This window comes from Leucoraja erinacea, chromosome 29, assembly GCF_028641065.1.
Source record: "Leucoraja erinacea ecotype New England chromosome 29, Leri_hhj_1, whole genome shotgun sequence".
Taxonomy (NCBI): Eukaryota; Metazoa; Chordata; class Chondrichthyes; order Rajiformes; family Rajidae; genus Leucoraja; species Leucoraja erinaceus.
The window spans coordinates 5,261,722-5,288,097 of NC_073405.1; the positions used below are offsets into that span (position 1 = coordinate 5,261,722).

Genomic DNA, 26,376 nt, shown 5'->3' on the forward strand with positions numbered 1-26,376 from the left:
CACTGAAACGTTCCCAGCAGTTGCCAACAATGTATCTACAGGCCAACAATGACTGGGATTCAGTGACAACTGATTGAGTACACACACACACACGGTCCAGAGAATGAGGGCTGCCAATATTCTCACTCCCAAATATGGGTCAAAAGGTCAAAATAAGGGACAAATTCCCGACGGTCAGAATATGGGTCGAATTCCCGGCGGCAATTCGTTGACCGACTGGGCCGTGGCTGGGCGGGTGAGGAGTCGGCCTGGGCGCCCCACTTTGACAATAGACAATAGGTGCAGGAGTAGGCCATTCAGCCCTTCGAGCCATCACCGCCATTCAATGTGATCATGGCTGATCATCCCCAATCAGTACCCCGTTCCTGCCTTCTCCCCATATCCCCTGACTCCACTATTTTTAAGAGCCCGATTTAGCTAGCTCTCTTGAAAGTATCCAGAGAACCTGCCTCCACTGCCCTCTGAGGCAGAGAATTCCACAGACTCACAACTCTCTGTGAGAATTTTTTTTTCCTCGTCTCAGTTCTAAATGGCCGACCCCTTGTTCTTAAACTGTGGCCCCCGGTTCTGGACTCCCCCAACATCGGGAACATGTTTCCTGCCTCTAGCCGTATGGGACAGCCCAATATACGGGATGCCCGACAGTCGGCAACCCTAACCGTAATCCATCAGGAAATCTTACAGATTCAATCCGGGCATTCCAGGGCCTCCTAAAGAGTTCGGTGGGGGCCTCATTGCACCTCCGTAATTCTGAAAGACAAAGAGATAAAAGAGGCAGGAGTCAGGAAAACAACGCAATAAAAATGCAAACCTAACAATGGGGGCGGCACGGTGGCGCAGCGGGTAGTGCCACTGCCTCACAGTACCAGGCACCCGGGTTCCATCCCCTCATCGGGCGCTGTCTGTTGTGGAGTTTGCACGTTCTCCCTGTGACCACTTGCGTTTCCTCCCACATCCCACATTGACACTATGTGTATAGGAAGTGGATGAGAAAGTGGGACAACATAGACTCATTGGGCCAAAGGGCCTGTTTCCGTGCTGAATTTCTTATAGTCATAGAGAGACTCACAGCCTTTCCGCCCAACTTGCCCATACTGACCAACACGACCCATCTATACTTAGTCTCACCTGCCTTCGTTTGGCCCATATCCCTCTAACCCTGTCCTATCCAAGTCAAGTCAAGTCAAGTTTATTTGTCACATACACATACGAGATGTGCAGTGAAATGAAAGTGGCAATGCTCGCGGACTTTTGTGCAAAAGACAAACAACAAAACAACCAAACAAATTATAAACACAATCATAACACACATATTCTTTTACATAATAGATAATGGAAGGAAAAACGTTCTGTAGAGTTAGTCCCTGGTAAGATAGGCGTTTACAGTCCGAATTGCCTCTGGGAAGAAACTCCTTCTCAACCTCTCCATTCTCACCGCATGGCAACGGAGGCGTTTGCCTGACCGTAGCAGCTGGAACAGTCCGTTGCAGGGGTGGAAGGGGTCCATGTTACTGTCTAAATGTTTCTAAAAGGTTAAAATAGTCCCAGCCTCAACCACCTCCTCCAGAAGCTTGTTCCATACACCCACCACCCTTGTGTATAAAAGTTACCCCTCAGATTCCTACTAAATTTTTCACCCAGAGAGTTGTGAATCTGTGGTATTCTCTGCCACAGAAGGCAGTGGAAGCTAATTCACTGGATGTATTCAAGAGAGAGTTAGATATAGCTCTTAGAGCAAAGGGAATCAAGGGATATGGGGAGAAAGCAGGAACGGGGTACAAATTTTGGATGATCAGCTAAGATCATATTGAATGGTGGTGCTGGCTCGGAGGGCCGAATGGCCTATTCCTGCAGCTATTTTCCATGTTTCTAAATCTTTTCCCCTTCACCCGAGACCTATTTCTCTAAACGAAATGTCATGAACAGATGAGGGGGCCAGAGTGGTGCAGCGGGTGGAGCTGCTACGGGTTCGATCACGGCCTCCACCGCTCTGTGTGTGTGTGTGTGTGTGTGTCTGTGTCTGTATGTATGTATGTGTCTGTGTCTCTATGTATGTGTGTGTGTGTGTGTGTCTGTATGTGTGTGTGTGTGTGTCTGTCTGTGTGTGTGTGTGTGTGTGTGTGTGTGTGCATGTGTGTGTGTGTGTGTGTGTGTGTGTGTGTGTGTGTGTGTGTGTGTGTGTGTGTGTGTGTGTGTGTGTGTGTGTGTGTGTGTGTGTGTGTGTGTGTGTGTGTGTGTGTGTGTGTGTGTGGTTTGAGTGCTCTCCCCGTTAGATACACGGCCGGTTATACACGTGGGGAGCGGAGTCTCCGGTACCTGAGGTCCCATCACTGATATTCCTCGAGGAGCCGTCATTCTCTGCATCGGACCAACCATACCCGGGTGCCCTGCGACAAACACAAACGCAAAGCACGGTCAGAAACCCTCTCTCATTTTCCCCAACACAGACCCGGCTCCCATCCCAACTACGCGTGCTGTCTGTGCGGAGTCTGTACGTTCTCCCCGTGACCTGCGTGGGTTTTCTCAGCGATCTCCGGTTTCCTCCCACACTCCAAAGACGTACAGGTTTGTAGGGTTTGTGGCTTGGTGTCAATGTAAAAGTGTGCTGGGTGGACGTAGGAGAGCGCTGGTGCGCGGGGGGATCGCTGGTCGGTGCGGACTCGATGGGCCGAAGGGCCTGTTTCCACGCTGTATCTCGAAATTAAACTAAACTGTACCTGGGTACTTGCGAGAATAAATCATCATTGGAATGTCCTCGTGTTGTCCGAGGTGGACATCCTCACTAGTAATACTGAAGTCCACAGTGATCTCGGCCGATTAAAATCTTTCCCATTATCCCTTCGGTGAGAGAGGAGTAGAGACGGGACTGGTCTGGGGAAAGGTTCAACTCGTTCATAGGAATTGGTGGAAGTCTGAGGAAGGGAGCAGGGCAGAGGGAGGAAGGACCTGACATGTGGTCTCCAAAGTCGGTAGTGTGCGGTCAGCCGTGTCTGAAGAAGGGCCCCCGACCCAAAACGTCGCCTACTCCTTTTCTCCAGAGTGGCTGAGTTACTCCTCCAGCACTTTGTGTCTATCTGTGGCCGAGAGAATGGAGCAGCTGGGCTTGTACACTCTGGAGTTTAGAAGGATGAGAGGCTATCTCATTGAAACATAAAAGATTGTTAAGGGCTTGGACACGCTAGAGGCGGGAAACACGTACCCGATGTTGGGGGAGTCCAGAACCAGGGGCCACAGTTTAAGAATAAGGGGTAAGCCATTTAGAACGGAGACGAGGAAACACTTTTTCTCACAGAGAGTGGTGAGTCTGATGAAGCCGAATTTTAGTTAAAAATATAAGAAGATATTAAATTGGCTTCTGGGCTAGCTTACAGCTTACATTTAGTCTCAAATTAGGCTTGCCTCAGGTTGCGGTGTGTGAGAAAATAAATCCTATAACATTGTCTCCCAAGTGACAAGCAGAGAGGAGAAGCTAGAGAGATTTCTTTGATGTAAGATGCCATAAACCAAATGGCCAATGTTTTTAGTATATCTTGTACCATGTAAACAAAATGCCTTTGATGTGATGCATTCTGTGGAAACCTTTCCCTGTACCTCTGACCATGACTAATGTCTGTGGAATGTGCTAAGGGGACAAAAAAACCCTATTGAATGCAATGTAATTCTGTTGTTCAGAGAAGTGGACGGAGGACGGTCAGGTGTCTGTATTGGTCACTTGACTGGAGTTCTCCCTCCCTTCCATCGGCCGATGTTAAGTAAAGTTTTGAACTGGTCTACCAAACTGTTTGTGTGGTGTCTGTTTATTAAGAAGCGAACCTGTTTAGTTGTTGAGAAAAGTAGCTTTTTCAAGTCTGTGGAATTCTCTGCCTCAGAGGGCGGTGAAGGCGGGTTCTCTGGATGCTTTCAAGAGAGAGCTAGATAGGGCTCTTCAAAATAGTGGAGTCAGGGGATATGGGGAGAAGGCAGGAACAGGGTACTGATTGGGGATGATCAGCCATGATCACATTGTATGGCGGTGCTGGCTCGAAGGGCCGAATGGCCTCTACTCCTGCACCTGTTGTCTATAACCGCGAATCACCCACCTTGTTGCCTCGTGGGGTCCATGGCGTTTGGCAACAGTGGCTGAGACCCTGGCACTCCTATGGGAGGCTGCAAGGACATTAGCAAAGAGAAAGGCAGTGTTAGCAGTGCAGGATTCCAACATCGCCCGCCCACCTACCCAGCCTCCGCCCGCTGAGACCCGCCTCGCGCTCTCCCTCCTCCTCCCCGTGGTCTCCCAGTGACCACCTCAGTGGTTAACATGCGACGAGCGTTTGACGGCACTGGGCCTGTACTCACTGCAGTTTAGAAGGATGAGGGGGTGGGGGAGGCCTCATTGAAACTTACCGAAAGAGTGAAATGCTTGGATAGAGTGGATGTGGAGAGTTTAAGAAGGAACTGCAGATGCTGGAAAATCGAAGGTAGACAAAAGTGCTGGAGAAACTCAGCGGGTGCGGCAGCATCTATGGAGCGAAGGAAATAGGCAATGTTTCGGGCTGGAACCCGAAGGATTGCCTATTTCCTTCGGGTTTCGGCCCAAAATGTTGCCTATTTCCTTCGCTCCATAGATGCTGCCTCACCCGCTTAGTTTCTCCAGCACTTTAGTCTACCATGGATGTGGAGAAGATGTTTCCACTAGTGGGAGAGTCTAGGACCAGAGGTCATCACAGCCTCAGAATAAAAGGACGTACATATAGAAAGGAGATGAGGAGGAATTTCTTTAGAGGGTGGTGAATCTGTGGAATTCATTGCCACAGAAGGCTGTGGAGGCCAAGTCAATGGATACATTTTAAGGCAGCGACAGATAGATTCTTGATTAGTATGAGTGCCTGGGGTTATGGGGAGAAGGCAGGAGAATGGGGTTTGAGAGGGAGAGATGGATCAGCCATGATTGAATGGCGGAGTAGACGCGATGGGCCGAATGGCCTAATTCTGCTCCTAGAACCTATGACCTCATGAACCCAACCTCGAGCTATCGATCTGGACGGGCATTTCCTCGCACGGGGAGATCCCAGCTTCCGGGCGTTCCACCGGTCGGGCCTTAGTTACAGTGACACTCACCTGCGCTGTTATTCGGATGGAGTTCCGTGGTCCTCCGGGGTAGCGTGGAGACATGAAGGACTGTCGGGGGAGAAAGACAAAGCCTGTCACGGACTGCGGGACAGATCGCCAGCTGCTCCAAACATCCCGGGAATTCAATAGACAATAGGAGTAGGCTGTTCGGTCCTTCGAGCCAGCACCGCCATTCAATGTGATCATGGCTGATCATCCCCAATCCGTACCCCGTTCCTGCCTTCTCCCCATATCCCCTGACTCCGCTATCTTTAAGAGCCCTATCTAGCTCTCCCTTGAAAGCATCCAGAGAACCAGCCTCCACTGCCCTCTGAGGCAGAGAATTCCACAGATTCACAACTCTCTGTGAGAAAAAGTTTTCCTCGTCTCTGTTCTAAATGGCTTACTCCTTATTCTTAAACTGTGGCCCCTGGTTCTGGACTCCCCCAACATCGGGAACATGTTTCCTGCCTCTAGCGAGTCCAGGTCCTTAACAATCTTATATGTTTCAATGAGATGCCCTCTCATCCCTCTAAACTCCAGAGTGTACAAGCCCAGCCGCTCAATTCTCTCAGCATATGACAGTCCCGCCACCCCGGAAATTAACCTTGTAAACCTACGTTGCACTCCCTCAATAGCAAGAATGTCCTTCCTCAAATTAGGGGACCAAAACTGCACACAATACTCCAGGTGCAACTGCTCCAAAGCCTTACGTCAAAATCGCCAGGAACAGCCACGTGGGCGGGAAGGTGGCGATACAGTGCAGCGGGTAGAACTGCTGCCTCACAGCGCCAGAAACCCGGCTTCGATCCCAACTACGGGTGCTGTCTGCACGGAGTTTGCACGTTCTCCCTGTGACCTGCGTGGGTTTTCTCCGGGTGCTCCGGTTTCCTCCCACACTCCAAAGACGTGCGTGTTTGTAGGTTAATTGGCGCGGTACAATTGTAAGTAGTCGCAAGTGTGTGAATGATAGTATTAGTGTGCGGGAATCGCTGGTCGGCGCGGACTCGGTGGGCCAAATGGACCTGTTTCCATGTTGTGTCTCGAAACTAAACTAAACTCCAGTTCAATCATGACCCCAGCTGCTGTCTGTGTGGAGTTTGCACGTTCTCCCTGCGGCCACGTGAGTTTCATCCGGGCGCTCCGCTTTCCTCCCAACCCTCAAACACACGCGGGTTTGGAGATTAATTGCCCCCTGATGGGTGAGGAGTCGATGAGAAAGCAGGACAACATAGAGCTGGCGGGAAACGGGTGATTTGATGGTCGGCATGGACTGGGTGGGCTGAAGGGCCTGTTCCCATGCTGTGTCTTTACACCAAAGGCAGATTAAACCTGCAGAGAACTCATTGTATTCCCCGAGCATCCCTCCGACTATAAAATGGATCAAATCCAGCTGAAAAATCCCTCCACACTGTCCCATCAAACATTCCCAGGGCAGGGGCCGTAGGGATTCCGTTTAGTTTAGAGATACAGCATGGAAACTGGCCCTTCGGCCCATCGAGTCCATGCCGACCAGCGATCACGGCTCCATGCTAGTTCTATGTTATACCGCTTTCACATCCACTCCCTGCACACAAGGGGCAATTTACAGAGGCCAATTAATCTACAAACCCGTGCGTCTGTGGGATGCGGGGGAAATCCCACGCCGTCACAGGGAGAACGTGCAAACTCCGCACAGACAGCACCCAAGGTCAGGATCGAACCTGGGTCTCCGGCGCTGTGAGGCTGCTGCGCCACCGTGCCGCGCAATCGCGAGAAAGATTCGCTCCACACTGTCCCGTGGAACATTCCCGGGACAGGGAACAACGTGGGCCAGGCACAGAGTAAAGCCGCGAGCACGGCCGATTTCTGGCCGTACCGCATCCCGCGCAAAGCCGCCTGCACGGCCGCGGACCTTCTGCGAACATGTTTAAGAAAGAACTGCAGATGCTGGAAAAAGCGAAGGTAGACAAAAATGCTGGAGAAACTCAGCGGGTGGGACATGCAAGGATCGCAAGAGGCTGCCTCACCCGTTGAGTTCCTCCAGCATTTTTGTCCACCTTCTGCGAACACGTGATTTGATGCCTGCCATCCGGGACGGGATCCATGTGTACAGGTGATAGATGTGGCCCGCCATTCGCTCACAGACACGCGTCCAGGCCCCTATGCAGAACAACGTTGCCCACCCCTGTACTACATCATCCCATCAAGAGAGAGCTAGATAGGGCTCTTAAAGATAGTGGAACCAGGGCATAGGGGGGGAAGGCAGGAACAGGGTACTGATTGTGGATGTACACACACATACAATGGGCCGAATGGCCTCCTCCTGAACCTATTGTCTTTTGTCTATCAAACGGCCTCAGGGCAAGTAGCCCACGCATTACATAGATTTAAACTTTAGACTTGAGAGATACGGCACAGAAACAGACACTTTGGGCCCACCGAGTCCACGCCGACTAGCGATCGCCTGTACACTATCCCACACACTTGGAACAGTTACTTTTGTAAGTTGTAACTTTGGTAAGTTGTAACTTTTGTAACTTGTAAATGAAACTTTGTCGGCGGCAGATATATGTGGCGGCTCTTTGTTACTCTGTGTCTCGTCCGCAAGAACAAAGAATCTCATTGTGCCTACCCTAGGTTCGTGAGGCAATGAAGTGCCGTTGAATCGTTGAGCTTGCAATTTTTACCGGAGCTAGTTAATCTACAAACCTACATCTAGCCTGTCCAACCCCTTAAGAATTTTGTAAGTTTCTATAAGATCCCCTCTCAATCTTTTATACTCTCTAGAATTTAGAAGATTGAGAGGGGATCTTATAGAAACTTACAAAATTCTTAAGGGGTTGGACAGGCTAGATGCAGGAAGATTGTTCCCGATGTTAGGGAAGTCCAGGACAAGGGGTCACAGCTTAAGGATAAAGGGGAAATCCTTTAAAACCGAGATGAGAAGAACTTTTTTCACGCAGAGAGTGGTGAATCTCTGGAACTCTCTGCCACAGAGGGTAGTTGAGGCCAGTTCATTGGCTATATTTAAGAGGGAGTTAGATGTGGCCCTTGTGGCTAAGGGGATCAGGGGGTATGGAGAGAAGGCAGGTACGGGATACTGAGTTGGATGATCAGCCATGATCATATTGAATGGCGGTGCAGGCTCGAAGGGCCGAATGGCCTACTCCTGCACCTAATTTCTATGTTTCTATGTTTCTAAACCTGAGCTGCGGTTCCGTATACACTTCAAGACCCCTCTCTGTGTCTACAGAGCCCTCAATGGGCTTTCCCCCTCCTACATTGAAAGTTTTCTCACCCACCACTCCACCTCCAGGTCCCTCAGATCGGCCGACTTAGGGCTGCTGAACATCCCGCGGTCTAGGCATAAGGTCAGGGGCGACTGACCGCGCCTTTGCGGTTGCAGCCCCTAGACTGTGGAACAGCATGCCCCCCTTCCCATCAGAACTGCCCCCTCCATCCACTCCTTTAAGTCAAGACTAAAATCTTATCTATACTCCCAAGCCTTTCCTGACGTCCACTGAGCGAGGGCTATATGTATATATGTATGTAGTTTGTTTGTTTATACTATTCTTATAACAAATGTAAAGCACTTTGGCCAACGAGAGTTGTTTTTTAAATGTGCTATATAAATAAATGTGACATTACTTGACTTGAGGTAGACACAAAATGGTGGAGAAACTCAGCGGGTGAGGCAGCGTCTATGGAGAGCAGGAATTGGCGACGTTTCGGTTCCCGAAACGTCGCCAATTCCTACTCTCCATAGACGCTGCCTCACCCGCTGAGTTTCTCCGCCATTTTGTGTCTACCTTCGATTTTGCCAGCATCCGCAGTTCTTTTTCTTAAAAATCTGCAAACCTGCACGTCTTTGGAGTGCGGGAGGAAACCGGAGCACCCGGTGAAACCCCGCGCAGGTCACGGGGAGAACGTACAAACTTCGTACGTACGGACAGCGCCCGTAGTCAGGATCGAACCCGGGTCTCCGGGGCAGTGGGGCAGCAACTCTACCACTCCCTCCCCCCCCACCACCGTATATCGGACTCGCACTCACCTGACCGTGGGGTCCCATGATGGGGTTGTTGGGGTTGTGTCGTGGAGTCTGGCTGTGTTGCGTTGGCTGTGATCCCGGTGGGCCCTTGAACAGGAACAAGGTCGAAAATAAAACAGTGAAAGCTGGGATAGACCCACGTTAAATAACATCACCCGCTAGACACCCTATCCAGGTGAGGGAGACTATCCAGTCTGACTGCAGTTAGCTGGAGATAGACACAAAATGCTGGAGTAACTCAGCGGGACAGGCAGCATCTCTGGAGAGACGGAATGGGTGATGTTTCGGGTCGAGGCCCTTCGATTTTACCAGCATCTGCAGTTCTTTCTTACATAGAAACGTAGACAATAGGTGCTGGAGGGGGCCATTCGGCCCTTCGAGCCAGCACCGCCATTCAATGTGATCATGGCTGATCATCCCCAATCAGTACCCCGTTCCTGCCATCTCCCCATATCCCCTGACTCCGCTATCCATAAGAGCCCTATCTAGCTCTCTCTTGAAAGCATCCAGAGAACCTGCCTCCACCGCCCTCTGAGGCAGAGAATTCCACAGACTCACCACCCTCTGTTTACCAAAGCCAATTAACCTACAAACCCGCATGTCTTTGGAGTGCGGGAGGAAACCGGAGCACCCGGACGAAAAGTCACGCAGCTCGGGGAGAACGTGCATACTCCGCGCAGACAGCACCCGTGGTCAGGATCGAACATGGGTCTTCGGCGCTGTGAGGCAGCAACTCCACCGCTGCTCTATCTATCTATCCCTTGTATAGTCAGGTGTGAGGTGCCAGGTAATTTGCTTGTATGATTAATATTTCCATTTGTGTAACTTGTTCCCAGTTGCTTTCCTCGTTTACCGACAAGCCGGAGGGAAGCAACTGTACACAGCGACAATATTTCCCACTGCTGTTGCAGAAACAAGCTACTGCAGAGGCTGGCTTTAGGTAAGAGATTATTACGGGTTTGGACACGCTAGAGGCAGGAAACCTGTTGGGGGAGTCCAGAACCAGGGGCCACAGTTTAAAAATAAGGAGTAAGCCATGTAGAACGGAGACGAGGAAAAACATTTTCACACAGAGAGCGGTGAATCTGTGGAATTCTCCGCCTCAGAGGGCGGTGGAGGCCAATTCTCCAGATGCTTTCAAGAGAGAGTTAGATAGAGCTCTTAAAGATAGCGGAGTCAGGGGGATATGGGGAGAAGGCAGGAACGGGGTATTGATTGTGGATTCTTCTTCTGTCGTGTGTCTTTTAGACCTGCAGCTCCGTTGAGGCGAGCCAAGCCAGCGTGTCATCGACCAGGTCAATCAGACCTCGTTGACCATTCGGTGGCCGGTGTTTGGGGCAACTGGTGACCATGTGCTCCACTGTCTGTGTTGGGTCCCCACACTCGCAGGAGGCACTCGCTGTCCACGAGGCCCCACCTCTTCATCGCTACTCCATAGCGTCCGATGCCTGTCCTCAAGCGGTTGAGGGTTGTCCACTGCTTTCGGGGCAGGTCCTGGCCAGGGACGTCCATGGGGTCAATGATGTAAATAATGGGATGTCCACTGGGTCATTGTGGATGATCAGCTATGATCACAGTGAATGGCGGTGCTGGCTCGAAGGGCCGAATGGCCTCCTCCTGCTCCTATTGTGTACGCTCAACCTACCACTTCTCGCAACTGTTCTCCTTCCGTTCCCAGCAAACAATCTGTCCATGTTCTCCAGAGATGTTGCTTGATCCCTCTGAGTTTAGTTTAGTTTAGTTTAGTTCAGACATACAGCCTGGAGCCGGTCCCTTTGCGAGGACCAGCGATGACCCCGTACACGAGCACTATCCTACACACACCTGGGACAATTTGCAAATTTTTACCAAAGCCCATTTAACCTACAAACCTGCACATCTCTGGAGTGTGGGAGGAAACCGGAGCACCCGGAGAAAACCCACGTGGTCACGGGGAGAGCGTGCAAACTCCGTAGACAAGCACCCGTAGTCAGGATGGAACCCGGGTCTCTGGCGCTGTGAGGCAGCGACTCTACCCCTTGTGTTTGTTGCCCCTTCATCACTGGTAAAGTTACTCCAGCACCTTGTGGCCTTTTTAACTCCCCATTGCTGCTGCGATGATTGATATTTGCCATGCACTGACATCTGCTGGAGGAAGTCTGCGTGTGCAGCTGAGCCTGAGGTGTTTGCAGTTAGTAGAATGCAGGAGGTATGTTTCCACTAGTGGGAGAGTCTATAACCAGAGGGCGCAGCCTCAGAATAAAAGTACGTGCGTTTAGAAAGGAGATGAGGAGGAATTTCTTTAGAGAGAGGGTGGTGAATCTGTGAAATTCTTTGCCACATACGGCTGTGGAGGCCAAGTCCGTGGATATTTTTATGGGAGGGATTGGCAGATTCTTGATTATTACGGGTGTCAGGGTTCATGGGGAGAAGGCAGGAGAATGGGGTTGAGAGGGAAGGATAGATCAGCCATGCTTGGATGGCGGAGTAGACACGATGGGCCGAATGGCCTAATTCTGACCTGGAACTTATGAAACCAGCAGGGCAGAATGGCCTTCTTGAATTCCGTAAATGGAACATAAATCGAATTGAAGTTTTGATCCAAATATAAGTTTGATCCTTACCTTTATACAATGGAACTTTGCAAAATAATTAAAGGCAGACACAAAATGCTGGAGTAACTCAGCGGGGCCGGCAGCATCTCTGGAGAGAAGGAATAGGTGACGTTTCGGGTCGAGAAGGGTCGGACTGAAGAAGGGTGTCGACCTGAAACGTCACTGTGCTGGCTCAAAGGGTTGAAAGGCCTCCTCCTGCACCTATTTTCTATTTTCTATGTCTCTATGTCACCTATTCCTTTTCTCAGGAGATGCTGCCTGGCCCACTGAGTTACTCCAGCTTCTTTGTGTCTGTCTCAGAGTTAGTTAGCGCTTGTGGTAATGGCACCAAAATTGGCGGAGTTGCGGACTGTGAGGAAGGCTGTCAAACCAGAGTTGTTTTTTAAATGTGCTATATAAATAAATGTGACATTACTTGACTTGAGGTAGGCACAAAATGGCGGAGAAACTCAGCGGGTGAGGCAGCGTCTATGGAGAGTACGAATTGGCGATGTTTCGGTTCCCAAAAGTACGTACTCTCCATAGACGCTGCCTCACCCACTGAGTTTCTCCGCCATTTTGTGTCTACCTTCGATTTTACCAGCATCCGCAGTTCTTTCTTAAAAATCTGCAAACCTGCACGTCTTTGGAGTGCGGGAGGAAAGCGGAGCACCCGGTGAAACCCCGCGCAGGTCACGGGGAGAACGTAAAACTTCGTATGTACGGACAGCGCCCGTAGTCAGGATCGAACCCGGGTCTCCGGGGCAGTGGGGCAGCAACTCTACTCATATAGATCAGCTGCAGAAATGGGCAGAGAAATGGCGGATGGAGTTTAATCCGAGCCAGTGTGAGATGTTGCAGCGTGCGGGGAGGTCAAATGCAATTGGGAAGGCAGGTAAACAGTTTGTGGATGTACAGAGGGATTTTGGTTTCTTGGTTCTTGGTTTCTTGGTCCTCCAAAATATTCCAAATGGAATTTAAACTGGAGGTGGTGAAGGGAGGGCTTAAGCCAGAGAGGGTTATTGGGAAGAAAGAGCTACTTTAAATGTAGTTGCATCTGGTTGGGTAACTATAGTTGGGTGGAGATTATTCCATGCTTTAATTGTGCGGGGGAAGAACGAATTGCTGTACACGTCTGTCTTTGTAGCTGGGATCACAAATTGGATCGAATGCCCTCGTCTGCTCCTAATTGGTTTGGGTTTGGTGTAGGTCTTGTAGTCTATGTCGAGCTGACCATTTAACATTTTGTAAAAACAGGTCAAACGGTGAGCTTCACGTCTGTCTTGGAGAGGGTTCCACCCCAGAGAATTCAGAAGTTTGGTGACACTCGCTTCTCTCTCATAGGTGTTAGTAACAAATCGAGCTGCCTGTCTTTGGACACGTGCGATGGAAGAAATCCTTTGTCCCCTAAAAGGGGCAACACAAGTAGATAGTGGGGTGAAGAAGGTTTCTGGTATGCTTGCCTCCACTGGTCAGGGCACTGAGTACTAGAGTCAGGACGTCGTGTTGCAACTTTGGTTAGGCCGCATTTGGAGTATTGCGTACAGTTCTGGTCGCCCCATTACAGGAAGGATGTGTGGGGGGTTTCGAAAGGGTGGAGAAGAGGTTTATTAGAATGTTACCAGGATTGGGGGGTGTTCGCTACGAGAAGAATGTCGAAACAATGAACTGCGGAAGCTGGTTTACACATGACGACACAAAGTGCTGGAGTAACGCAGCGGGTCGGGCAGTGTCTCTGGAGACCAAGGTTCTGGTCGGGACCCTTTCTTCAGACTCAGGAGAGACTGGACAAACTTGGACTGTGTTCTCTGGAGCATCGAAGGATGGATGGAGACCTGACAGAAGTTTATAAAATTCTGAGAGACACAGATAGGGTAGACGGACAGAACATTTTTCCCCAGGGTGGAAATGTCAAAGGTAGGAGGGCCTAGCCTGAAGGTGAAAGGGGTAAAGTGCGGAGAAAGTGTTTCATTGCATAGAAGATGGTGGGTGCCTGGAACGCGCTGCCAGGGGTGGTGGTGGAGGCAGATACGATAGTGGCATTCAAGGGGCTTTTAGCTAGCCATATGGACATGCAGGGATGTGGAGCACATGTAGATTTGTTCGATCAGCTGAGAACGTTGTTGGCTGCCACCTTCCCCCCATTGATGAACTGTACACTGCAAGGGCCAGGAAGTGAGCGGGCAAGATCATCTCTGACCCCTCTCACCCTGGCCACAAACTCTTTGAATCACTTCCCTCTGGAAGGCGACTCCGGGCTGTCAAAGCTGCCACAGCCAGACATAAAAAACAGTTTTTGTCCATGAATAGTAGCTCTACTCAACAACCAAAAGTCTGTAGCCTCCTTTTGCTCTGGCATTTTATTTCATTCACATGTTTAAATTATAATATAAATTATAATTTTTAAAATGTTTTATGTATTATTCCTGATGGTTTACTGTATGTCGTGTTGTTACAGGGGAGCGGAGCACCAAGGCGAATTCCTTGTATGTGTACACAGTTGGCCAATAAACTCATTCATCCATTCATTAATTCAGGAGATTAGTTTAATTTGGCGTCATGTTTGGCATGGACATTGTGGGCCGAATGGCCTGTTCCCTGAGCTGTGCTGTTCTATATTCCACTTTGTGTTGTGGACAGCGGCATTTTAAAATCAATCTGCTGATGAGACATTACTGCTGGGAATTTAACCTTCAATTCATGCTGGACTAACAATGGGGGAGCAGGAGAACCATTTCCTCGCTCGGATCCATTCTACATTTCCTCGATCATCGTCTTCTTCCATCTGTGTAGGAAGGAACTGCAGATGCTGGTAATACGCCGAATATAGAAACTGGAGTAACTCAGTGGGACGGGCAGCATCTCTGGAGAGAAGGAATGGATGACGTTTCGGGTCGAGATCCTTCTGCTTTGGTCTGTTCTGTGTCGTTTTCACACCTTACCCTTCCACATATCTCTGTGTCTCCCTCTCCCCTGAGTCTGGCGAAGGGTCTCGACCTGAACCGTCACCCATTCCTTCTCTCCAGATGATGCTGCCTGTCCCGCTGAGTGACTCCAGCTTTTTGTGGCTGTCTGGCTTTTTGCAGCCTGCCAGAGAAAGGTGCCAGAGACAAGTCACGGTGGCACAGCGGTAGAGTTGCTGCCTTACAGCGAAATGCAGCGCCAGAGACCCAGGTTCGATCCCGACTACGTGTGCTGTCTGTACGGAGTTTGTACGTTCTCCCCGTGACCTGCGTGGGTTTTCTCCGAGATCTTCGGTTCCCTCCCACACTCCAAAGGCGTACAGGTTTGTAGGTTAATTGGTTTGGTGTAAATGTACAATTGTACAAGTTGGCGATATGCAGAGTACTGCCCTGCCCACTACAAAATTCAGAAGATGTGCTTCGGAGTCTGTCAGCAAATAAATTGCAGGAACAATGTATAGCCCTTAGGTGGCAGTGCTGCCCAGAGAATGGAAGGGCAACCAATTAATCAATAATATAAGCAGTAAATGGTGAAAATAACACAGGTCAGGTAACATATGTGGAGTGTGAGTGGAATAAATAACATTTCAAGGTCCTTAACATCAGATGTTAACTGTGTTTCCTTCTTCGCAGATGCTGCCTGAGCTCCCGAGTATTTTCTGCACGTTGCGTTTCCGTAGTCACCCAGAACAGAAACAGGCCCTTCGGCCCAACTCATCCATGCCGACCAAAACGGCCCATTAAAGCTAGTCCCATGTGCCCGTGCTTCACCCATATTTATTTCAAGGTTTTGAGCGTCTACTGCATTTTTTTGGACCCTTAAAACAAAGTTGCCTCAGAGTTAGAGAGAAAATCAGGGGAGATTGAGATATCAGAGAGTGGGCTTAGAATAGACTCAAGGGGCTAATCAGAGAGAGAGAGAGAGAGAGAGAGCATGAGGCCGAAACCAGGACACGCCAGTGAACGCTAAAGGCAGCAGAGAAATAGCTGAGAATGTGTGCAGAGTGAATGGCAAAGTGGACAAGGGCTGAGAATGAGTGATAGAGTGTGAAACAGGCCCTTCGACCCAACTTGCCCATACTGACCAATATGTCCCATCTACACTAGTCCCACTTGCCTGCATTTGGCCCATAGCCCTCTATACCTGTCCTATCCGTGTACCTGTCTAAATGTTTCTTAAACGTCGCGATTGCCCCCCCACCCACCGTGCCCCCCCCCCCCACTTCGTGCCCCCCCCCCCCCCCCCACTGTGCCCCCCCCCCACTGCGGTGTGTGCAATGCCATGTGCCCCCCCCCCCCCTGCGGTGTTCATGTACACGCGTGTGCCCCCCCCCCCGTTCGGTGTCGTGGTGTACACGCGTGTGGCCCCCCCGCCCGTCGCGGTGTACACGCGTGTGGCCCCCCACACCCCGCGGTTCGGTGTGGCGCGGTGTACACGTCGTGTGGCCACCGTGTGGCCCCCCATGTTCGGTGTCGCGGTGTACACGCGTGTGGCCCCCCCGCCCGTCGCGGTGTACACGCGTGTGGCCCCCCCCGCCCGTCGCGGTGTACACGCATGTGCCCCCCCCAACACCCCCTGTTCGGTGTCGCGGTGTACACGGTGTCGCGGTGTACACGCGTGTGGCCCCCCCGCCCGTCGCGGTGTTGACGTACCTGGAAGAAGCCGGGCGGCAGTGGGACCCCTGGTGGCCCCTCACCGGGAGTCATGCTGCCCAACACGGGGCTCGGCGCTGCTGCGGCACTCTGCAGAGAAACGGGAGATAACACCGGTTAGAACAGCACGCCCAGCCGGCACTGTGTACGAGCAACACACACACCCACACACTACTGACACACTCACCCACACACTACTGACACACTCACCCACACACTACTGACACACTCACCCACACACTACTGACACACTCACCCACACCCTACTGACACACACCCCACACACTACTGACTGACACACACACCCACACACTACTGACACACTCACCCGCACACTACTGACACACTCACCCACACACTACTGACACACTCACCCACACACTACTGACACACTCACCCACACACTACTGACACACTCACCCACACACTACTGACACACTCACCCACACACTACTGACACACTCACCCACACACTACTGACACACTCACCCACACACTACTGACACACTCACCCACACACTACTGACACACTCACCCGCACACTACTGACACACTCACCCACACACTACTGACACACTCACCCACACACTACTGACACACTCACCCACACACTACTGACACACTCACCCACACACTACTGACACACTCACCCACACACTACTGACACACTCACCCACACACTACTGACACACTCACCCACACACTACTGACACACTCACCCACACACTACTGACACACTCACTCACACACTACTGACACACTCACCCACACACTACTGACACACTCACCCACACACTACTGACACACTCACCCACACACTACTGACACACTCACCCACACACTACTGACACACTCACCCACACACTACTGACACACTCACCCACACACTACTGACACACTCACCCACACACTACTGACACACTCGCCCACTCTACTGACACTACTGACACACTCACGCCGCACACTACTGACACACTCACGCCCACACTACTGACACACTCACGCCCACACTACTGACACACTCACGCCCACACTACTGACACACTCACCCGCACACTACTGACACACTCACCCGCACACTACTGACACACTCACCCACACACTACTGACACACTCACCCCCACACTACTGACACACTCACCCACACACTACTGACACTACTGACACACTCACCCACACACTACTGACACACTCACCCACACACTACTGACACGCTCACCCGCACACTACTGACACACTCACCCACACACTACTGACACGCTCACCCGCACACTACTGACACACTCACCCACACACACTCTGTATGACTGGCTCTATGACATGCATCCACTTTAGTGTGGCACAGTGACATAGTGGTAAACGCTAACCCAACCCCCATCGGTAGCGTTGCTGCCTCACAGCGCCAGAGACCCGGGTTCGATCCTGACCATGGGTGCTTGTCTGTAGGGAGTTTGTACGTTCTCCCCGTGACCCGCGTGCAGGTTGTGGTGTGGGTTGTCGCGGGATCCGTTCACGGGCATCAGTCGGGTGGTACATGGAGTAACACACTGAAGGTGTGAGCTATCGGCTGGGACACAGACACTGAGGCCAGGGAGATTGGATTGTCTGTGGAATGACACACTGCAAGACTGATTTACCAGGGCTGGGCTGGGCTCTAATCAAGGGGATGTATATAGAGCAAGGGTTCCCAACCTGGGGTAAATTTCGCCTACCCAGGGGGTAAGTGTGTTACAGGCTGGGATCTAATCAAGAGGATTAGGGGAGCCTGCATATGGAGTAAAACATAGAACATAAAACATACAACAGTCCGGAATGTAGACACAAAATGCTGGAGGAACTCATCAGGACAGACAGCACCTCCGGAGAAAAGGAATGGGTGACATTTTGGGCTGAGACCTTTTTCAGACACAAATGTTGATGTTTCTAACCCATTCCTTCTATCCAGAGATGCTGTATGTCCCGATGAGTTACTCCAGCATTTTGTGTCTCTCTTTGGTTTAGTTTTTAGTATTTTAGTTTTTTAGTTTTGGGTTATGGGTGGGGGGGGGGGGGGGGGAAACTTTCCTCGACGGAGATGCGACCTTTTCCGTGTCGTGTCTCCGTCCGCACCGCGCGCGGCCTAACATCGTGGAGCTGGTGGCCTTTCGCTGGGACCTCGGGAGCTCCAACTTTAACCGTGGAGCTCGCAGGTTTCGGAAGCTCCAAGCTGCGGGAGCTTCGAGCGCCCAGACTGTGAAGGGTTTGACTGCCCCGAGAGAAGAAGATAAAATTCACTGCCTTCCATCGCAGTGGGGAATGTGGACGAGCTGCTGTGGTGGAAGTTTATGTCAAATTTGTATGTAGTTGTGTGTCTTGTTGCTTTTTTGGTATGACTGTCTGGCAAACCGAATTCCTCGTACATGTTGCAAAACATACTTGGCTAATAAATTATGATCATGGTTCCTACGCATACGATACGATACAACTTTATTCATCCCCGGAGGAATATTGTTCTGCCGACAGTCACATCACACAGGGTACGCAAAAACTTGCAATTAAAAGTGAAAACAAAAAGAAAAAGACAAGGGCCGAAACGTTGCCTATTTCCTTCGCTCTATAGATGCTGCTGCACCTGCTGAGTTTCTCCAGCATTTTTGTCTACCGTCTGCTTTGATCTGACGTTTTCACACCGTATCCTTCCATGTCTCTGGACTTCCTCTCCCCTGACTCTCAGTCTGAAGAATGGTCTCGACCCGAAACGTCACCCATTCCTTCTCTCTAGTGATGGTGCCTGTCCCGCTGAGTTACTCCAGCAATTTTTGTCCGTCATAGAAACATAGAAAAAATAGGTGCAGGAGTAGGCCATTCTGCCCTTCGAGCCAGCACCGCCATTCAATATGATCATGGCTTGATTCTGTTAGCCCTAAGAGCTAAATCTAACTCTCTCTTGAAAACATCCAGTGAGTTTGCCTCCATTGCCTTCTGCGGCAGAGAGTTCTACAGTTTCATAACTCTCTGGGTAAAAATGTTTTTTTTCCGTAACATTCCTAAATGGCCTAGCCCTTATTCTTAAACTGTGACCCCTTGGTTCTGGATTTCCCCCCAACATGGGGAACATTGTTCCTGCATCAATCATTGGTGTAAACCAACATCTGCAGTTCCTTCCTGCACTGAGGCGTTAGGCAGAGGCTGGGATCTAATGAGGGGATTTATATGTGGAATGGTGAGTTAAGGGACTGTCCCACTTAGGCGACTCTTTAGGCAACTGCCAGGGACTAGTTTTAATGAAAGTCACCTACGACACCAAAAATTGTCGCCACTGTCGGCGAAAAATTTTCAACACGTTGAAAATTTTTCGCCGTTCGCCTGTAGTCGCCTAAAAAAATTGCTTAAGTGGGACAGGCCCTTCACTGCCTGGAATCTGGTTGAACGTATGCAGGGGGTTGTTATAGGGAGTAATAGATAGCCAGGAGTGAGGAAGGTTGTTCACTGTGAATTATTTATGCACCTCTGCTGTTTAAAGCCGTGTCCTGCAATCCCGGATATAATTTGGGATTTATTCTTATTTACTGCTTGCTGTTGTTCCCACTGGAGCTGAGACAGGGTGGGCAGTCACAAGGTGGAGTGGGGGGGTTGTGGATAACCTCACTAACTGGCTGCCCGCAGACAGGCAGAGCTGGGGCAAAGAGTGTATGGGAAGGAACTGCAGACTGAAGATAGATACAAAATGCTGGAGTAACTCAGCGGGACAGGCAGCATCTGTGGAGAGAAGGAATGGGTGACGTTTCGGGTCGAGACCCTTTTTCAGAGCTGGGATGAGGCTGTACTGTGACTGAGGAGGGGTCGTGGCAGGAAGAGGAGCGCGGTTCTTGCTGACCGCTCCCACCCCCAGCCCTGCCCAAAGTTATCCCAGTCCGTCTCCCCCCCGCTCCCGACCCAATCAGTGCACAGTGTACGCAGGCCCAGCCATGCATACTAATGCATAGAGCTGCCGCAGGGGCAGCCTGCATCCAGCAGTGCAACCCTGCACTGGTGCTGCGCCTGCATGCATGCAGCATGGGGAGTGTGGGGGCAGAGATAAACACACAGACACACACACACACACGCACAGAGGCACACACATACACGCACAACACACAATTGCACACATGCACAAGACACACACACACGCACACACACAGACACACACACACAGACACATACATGCACAGAAGCACACATACATGCACACTCAACACACACGTACACACACACACATAAGACACACACTCACATACACAAGTGCAACACACACACGCAGAGGTACACACACACACACACACACACACAAACACACACACACACACACAAACACACACACACACACACACACACACACACACACACACACACACACACACACACACACACACACACACAACACACACACACAAACACACACACATATACACACACACACACACATACATACACACACACACACACACAAACACACACATACAAACACACACACACACACACACACACACACACACACACACACACACACACACACACACACACACACACACACACACACACACACAAACACACACACTTTTCTAACACCAGAGTCCGCTGCCTTACTTGGCTTACTCCCCCTCCATTACCTGCCTCCCCATCCCATTCTCCGTCCTCCCCCCCCCCCCCCTCCCCCCTCAGCGCTGCTCCCCTTCACTACGTACCCACGCTGCAGCCTCACACCCCAAGTGGGTCCTCCTGCCCTGCCCTACCCTGGAGCCCCCCCACCCCCGGGTCCTGATCCCACTAGACTTGGCGTTGAGTCAAGTGTGGGTACAGTGGACAATCTCGACACAAAATGCCGGGGTAACTCAGCAGGACAGGCAGCAGCATCTGTGGAGAGAAGGAATGGGTGACGTTTTGGGTCGAGATCCTTCTTTGGCCCCGACAATAGACAATAGGTGCAGGAGTAGGCCATTCGGCCCAAATCGAGCCAGCACCGCCATTCAATGTGATCATGGCTGATCATCCCCAATCATTACCCCGTTCCTGCCTTCTCCCCATATCCCCTGACTCCGCTATCTTTAAGAGCCCTATCTAGCTCTCTCTTGAAAGCATCCAGAGAACCTGCCTCCACCGCCCTCTGAGGCAGAGAGTTCCACAGACTCACCACTCCCTGTGAGAAAAAGTGTTTCATCGTCTCCGTTCTAAATGGCTTGCTTACCCCTTATTCTTAAACTGTGTGTGGCCCCTGGTTCTGGACTCCCCCAACATGACCCGAAACGTCACCCGTCCCTTCTCTCTCCACAGATGCTGCCCGTCTCACCGAGTTACCCCAGCATTTAGTGTCTATGTTTGGTGTACAACCAGCACCTGCAGTTCCACCCTACACAGACAAAATTTGCTAAAATTCAGGGGACGTGAAGGGTTAAACGGAAATAAACACGCTATAGGTTTACAGAGAGAGACTTGGGGAAAAAACCCCCAACCTGAAGCTTTACAGGCGAGGATGTGAATTTAAAATGAGGGCAGAGCAGGGAGAGGAGCTGCAAATGGTGTTCTTGCAGCGCACCACTCTCCCCCCCACAACCAAATCCTCTCCCCTCCACCAACCTGTGGTGGATTCAACACTGTTAAAAAATTAATCGGCTCTGTAGACGCCTCCCCGCTCCTCGAGTAAAATCCATCCCTCGGTCAGGTGGAGCAGCTCTCCGCTGCCGGTAACCATGGCAACCCGGGCCTACCCAGGCCTCCCGAGTCCCCATTAAAACTCTCCACCTGGCAATCACTCAAAGCCGCGGAGAGTTGGGTCTGTCGGCATCATTAGCTGAGCAAAAACCCTGCAGGTATCAAATAAAAAAAAAAAAACCCTCACCACACACAATTCTACTTACAGCTCGTACTGCCAGCAAGCCCTTATTTTTTATTTTATTTTTTTGAAATACAAGAAACCTTCTCCTCTGTCGAGCCGTGAATCTTAGGCATGGCATAGAATCGTAGAGTCGTGCAGAGCAGAAACAGGCCCCCCTCGGTCAGCCCACCGAGTGCACCGACATTACACGAGGAATCATTTCTACACTTACACCAATTGACCTACAAACCTGTGATTACAGTATGGAAACAGGCCCTTCGGCCCAACTTGCCAATATGTCCTAGCTACACTAGTCCCACATTGCCCTGTCCTATCCATGTACCTGTCTAACAGTTTCTTAAACGTTGGGACAGTCCCTGCCTCAACTACCTCCTTTAGTTTAAATAATTGATAGATCCACACAGACTACTTTGGCACAACCCAGTGAAGGTTTGCGTTACTAGTTTCTTACTGCACCCAGCCTCTGCTGCCTCAGGCAGTGCTGTGCGCCCTTTATTCTGCCTCTCTATTGCTGCATTGTCCCTCTGGCAGTGAAGGGGTCCTTCCGCTGCTGGTCATTGAGGTGGCAGAGACCGGCGGCTGTACACTAGTTTAGTTTAGTTCAGAGATACAGCGCGGAAACAGGCCCTTCGTCCCACCAGCGATCCCCACACACTAACGTAACGCTACATGGGGGACAATTTTTACACTCCCACCAAGCCAATTAACCTGTACAAACCTGTGTACCTTTGGAGTGTGGGAGAAAATTCTTGGAGAGTACCCACGCAGGTCACGGGGAGAACGCACGAACATCGTACAGAAAAGCACTCGTGGCCAGGATCGAACCTGTGTCTCTGGAGCTGTAAGCAGTCCCTGTAAGGCAGCAACTCTTCCACTACCCCACTTTGCAAGACTCTGGCAGCTCACTCCATTAAAAGCATTTTCCTTCTTTGGGCCAGCACCGCCATTCAATATAATCTGTACCCCGTTCCTGCTTTCACCCCATATCCCTTGATTCCGTTAGCCCTAAGAGCTAAATCTAACTCTCTCTTGAAAACATCTAGTGAATTGGCCTCCACTGCCTTCTGTGGCAGAGAATTCCACAGATTCACAACTCTCTGGGTGAAAAAGTTTTTCCTCATCTCAGTCCTAAATGGCCTACCCCTTATTCCTAAACTGTGACCCCTGGTTCTGGACTCCCCCGACATCGGGAACATTTTTCCTGCATCTAGCCTGTCCAATCCCTTAAGAATATTATATATTTCTATAAGATTCCCTCTCATCCTTCTAAACTCCAGTGAATGGGGAATGCATCGACACATGGGACTGCAGATGCTACTTTACACCATAGCTAGACGCAAAATGATGGAGTAACTCAGCGGCTCAGCAGCATCTCTGGAGAGAAGGAATCGGTGACGTTTCGGGTCGAGGCCTTTCTTCAGACTGAGAGTCGGGGGGAGGGAGTCTGGAGACTGCAGATGCTGGTTTTACAAAAGAAGACACAAAGTGCTGGAGTAACTCAGCAGGTCAGGCAGCATTTCTTGGGATCATGGGTAGGTGATGTTATAAGTTCAGTTATAGGAGCAGAATTAGGCCATTCGGCCCATCAAGACCACTCCGCCATTTAATCATGGCTGATCTATCTTTCCATCTCAACCCCATTCTCCTGCCTTCCCCCAACAAACTCTGACACCCGTATTAATCAAGAATCTATCAATCTCTGCTTTAAAGATATCCATTGAATCGGCCTCCAGAGACGCCTGTGGCAATGAATTCCACAGTCACCACCCTCTGACTAAAGAAATTCCTCCTCATCTCCTTTTGGGTCAAGACCCTTCTTCAGACTGATTGTAGGGTGGTGAGGGGGGTGACCTGGAAGAGAGGGGGGGGGCGGGACGAAGCATGGCAGGTCATAGGTCAACACAGGGAGAGGGGGGGGGGGGGGGGTGACTTGATAGACAGAAGGATGGACAAAAGGCTGGAGTAACTCAGCGGGTCAGGCAGGCAGCATCTCTGGAGAACATGGATCGGTGACATTTCGGGTTGGGACTGATTGAAGGGGAAGTGTCTGAGTCTCATCTTGCTGGACATTACAACTCAGCAGTTGTAGAATGATCAACGGTGAAGCATCGGTAGAGTTGCTGCCTTACAGCGCCAGAAACCCGGGTTCGATCTTGACTACGGGTGCTGTCTGTATGGAGTTTGCACAGTACATTCTCCTCGTGACCGCGTGTGGGTTTTCTCCAGGTGCTCCGGTTTCCTCCCACACTACAAAGACCTGCAGGTTTTCAGGTTAATTGGCTTCGGTAAAATTGTCAATTGTCCCCAGTGTGTGTAGGACAGAACTGGTGTCCGGGGTGATAGCTGGTCAGCACGAACTCGGTGGGCCGAAGGACCAGTTTCCGCGCTGTACCTCTAAAACATCCCCTCTAGGTCATCCCTTCTCCCTTTGTGCCTCTGTGGCCTGATCTGAGACTTGAACTAGCTTTCAATTTAGGGTTTGTTTCGTATGCCATCCTATCAGATACACCAGACCTAAATTAAATCAGCAAAATCAAGCACAATAGGTATAGAGAAATGGGAGATACAGAGTGCAGAATATAGTTCTCAGCATTGCAGCACTCCACTTCCATAGACAACGTCCAATATCTGCACTGGGGTAGAGGTGAATCAGACAGGAAGAAGGTACAGGAGCCTGAAAACTGTAACGTCCAGGTGTGTGTGTGTGTATGAGCGCGTGTGTGTGAGCACGTGTATGCGTGTGTGTGTGAGCGCGTGTGTGTATGTGCCCGTGCGCATGCAGGTCTGTGTGAGCATGTGTGTGTGTGCGGGCCCGTGCGTATGCAGGCATTTGTGTGTGTGAACATGTGTGCATGTGTGTGCGCAGGTGCATATGTGTGCGTGCGTGTGCCAGTGTGCGTGCGTGTGCATGTGAGAGCGGGCTATGGCACCCTGCGGGTGGTGGTTGGCGCAGGTGTATCTCTGCTCTGGGCGTGGCATTGTGCCCAGTGTCGCTGTCAGCTGTGTGTATGTGAGTGTGGGTGTGTGTGTGTGTGTGTGTGTGTGTGTGTGTGTGTGGGTGTGTGTGTGTGTGTGTGTGTGTGTGTGTGTATGTGTGTAGGAGCAGCAGGGTATCAGGGGTACCTCTGCTCTGTGGCGGGCACTGCCCACTCTCGCTGCCAGCTGTGTGTGTGTGTATGTGTGTAGGAGCAGCAGGGTATCAGGGGTACCTCTGCTCTGTGGCGGGCACTGCCCACTCTCGTTGCCAGCTGCAGCATCCAGCGCCTGATTAATTCCTGCTAAACAAACGTGTGGGGAAAGACATGGATTCCCAGCAGTGAACAACAAGCAGCTCAGCGGGCACCTTGCCCACTCCCTGTCTGTGGCACGCTGCGGACTTAACCCTCTCACATCCAAGGCCGCAAAACCAGCTCCAAAACGCATAAACCTTAACCACGTCTCACTCCTGTGCCCACCAGTACTGTATCTCGATGTTATACACACAGACCCGTCCCCACCGGTACTGTACCCCAGTGTTACACAGTGAAGAGTGTCTCCATACTAACATTGTACACTCGCTGTTAGACAGTGACAGACCTCCCCATACATAGAAACATAGAAAATAGGTGCAGGAGTAGAGGCCATTCGACCCTTCGAGCCTGCACCGCCATTCAATATGATCATGGCTGATCATCCAACTCAGTATCCTGTACCTGCCTTCTCTACATACCCCCTGATCCCTTTAGCCACAGGGGCCACATCTAACTCCCTCTTAAATATAGCCAATGAACTGTGACCTCAACTACTTTCTGTGGCAGAGAATTCCACAGATTCACTACTCTCTGATTGAAAAAAAATGTTCTCATCTCGGTCCTAAAAGATTTCCATCCCCCTTATCCTTAGGAGCGGGCTTCCGTAAAATTCCCCAAGTTATTTTATCTAAACCTACAAACAAACTGGACCCTTAGTCGATCGGCTTTGTGACATAAACAGCCATAGTGGCGGCAGGGTGGCACAGTGGCAGAGTCCTCACAGCGCCAGCGACCCCGCTTCGATCCTGACTACGGGGTTTGTGCGTTCTCCCAGTGACCCGCGTGGGTTTTCTCCGGGTGCTCTGGTTTCCACCCACATCGTGCAGGTTTCTGTAGATTGCCTCTAGTGTGTAGGATGCGGGTGATTCGTGGACTTGGCGGGCTGAAGGGCTTGTTTCCACGCTGCATCTTGACTAATTACTAAACT

General features: G+C 50.9%; 1 protein-coding gene across 3 annotated transcripts in view; it reads right to left on the bottom strand.

The window, feature by feature from the left end:
- Positions 1-26,376, bottom strand: part of ssbp4 (single stranded DNA binding protein 4) — a 131,648-nt gene that overhangs the window by 14,442 nt on the left and 90,830 nt on the right. For all 3 annotated transcript variants that reach the window (XM_055658404.1, XM_055658403.1, XM_055658405.1), the window contains exons 5-10: positions 16,308-16,397; positions 9,122-9,205; positions 5,098-5,157; positions 4,080-4,146; positions 2,317-2,387; positions 683-750 (exon numbers count right to left, since the gene is read on the bottom strand). In XM_055658404.1, the coding sequence (XP_055514379.1) occupies positions 683-750; positions 2,317-2,387; positions 4,080-4,146; positions 5,098-5,157; positions 9,122-9,205; positions 16,308-16,397 (440 nt within the window). The remainder of the gene's footprint in view (positions 1-682; positions 751-2,316; positions 2,388-4,079; positions 4,147-5,097; positions 5,158-9,121; positions 9,206-16,307; positions 16,398-26,376) is intronic.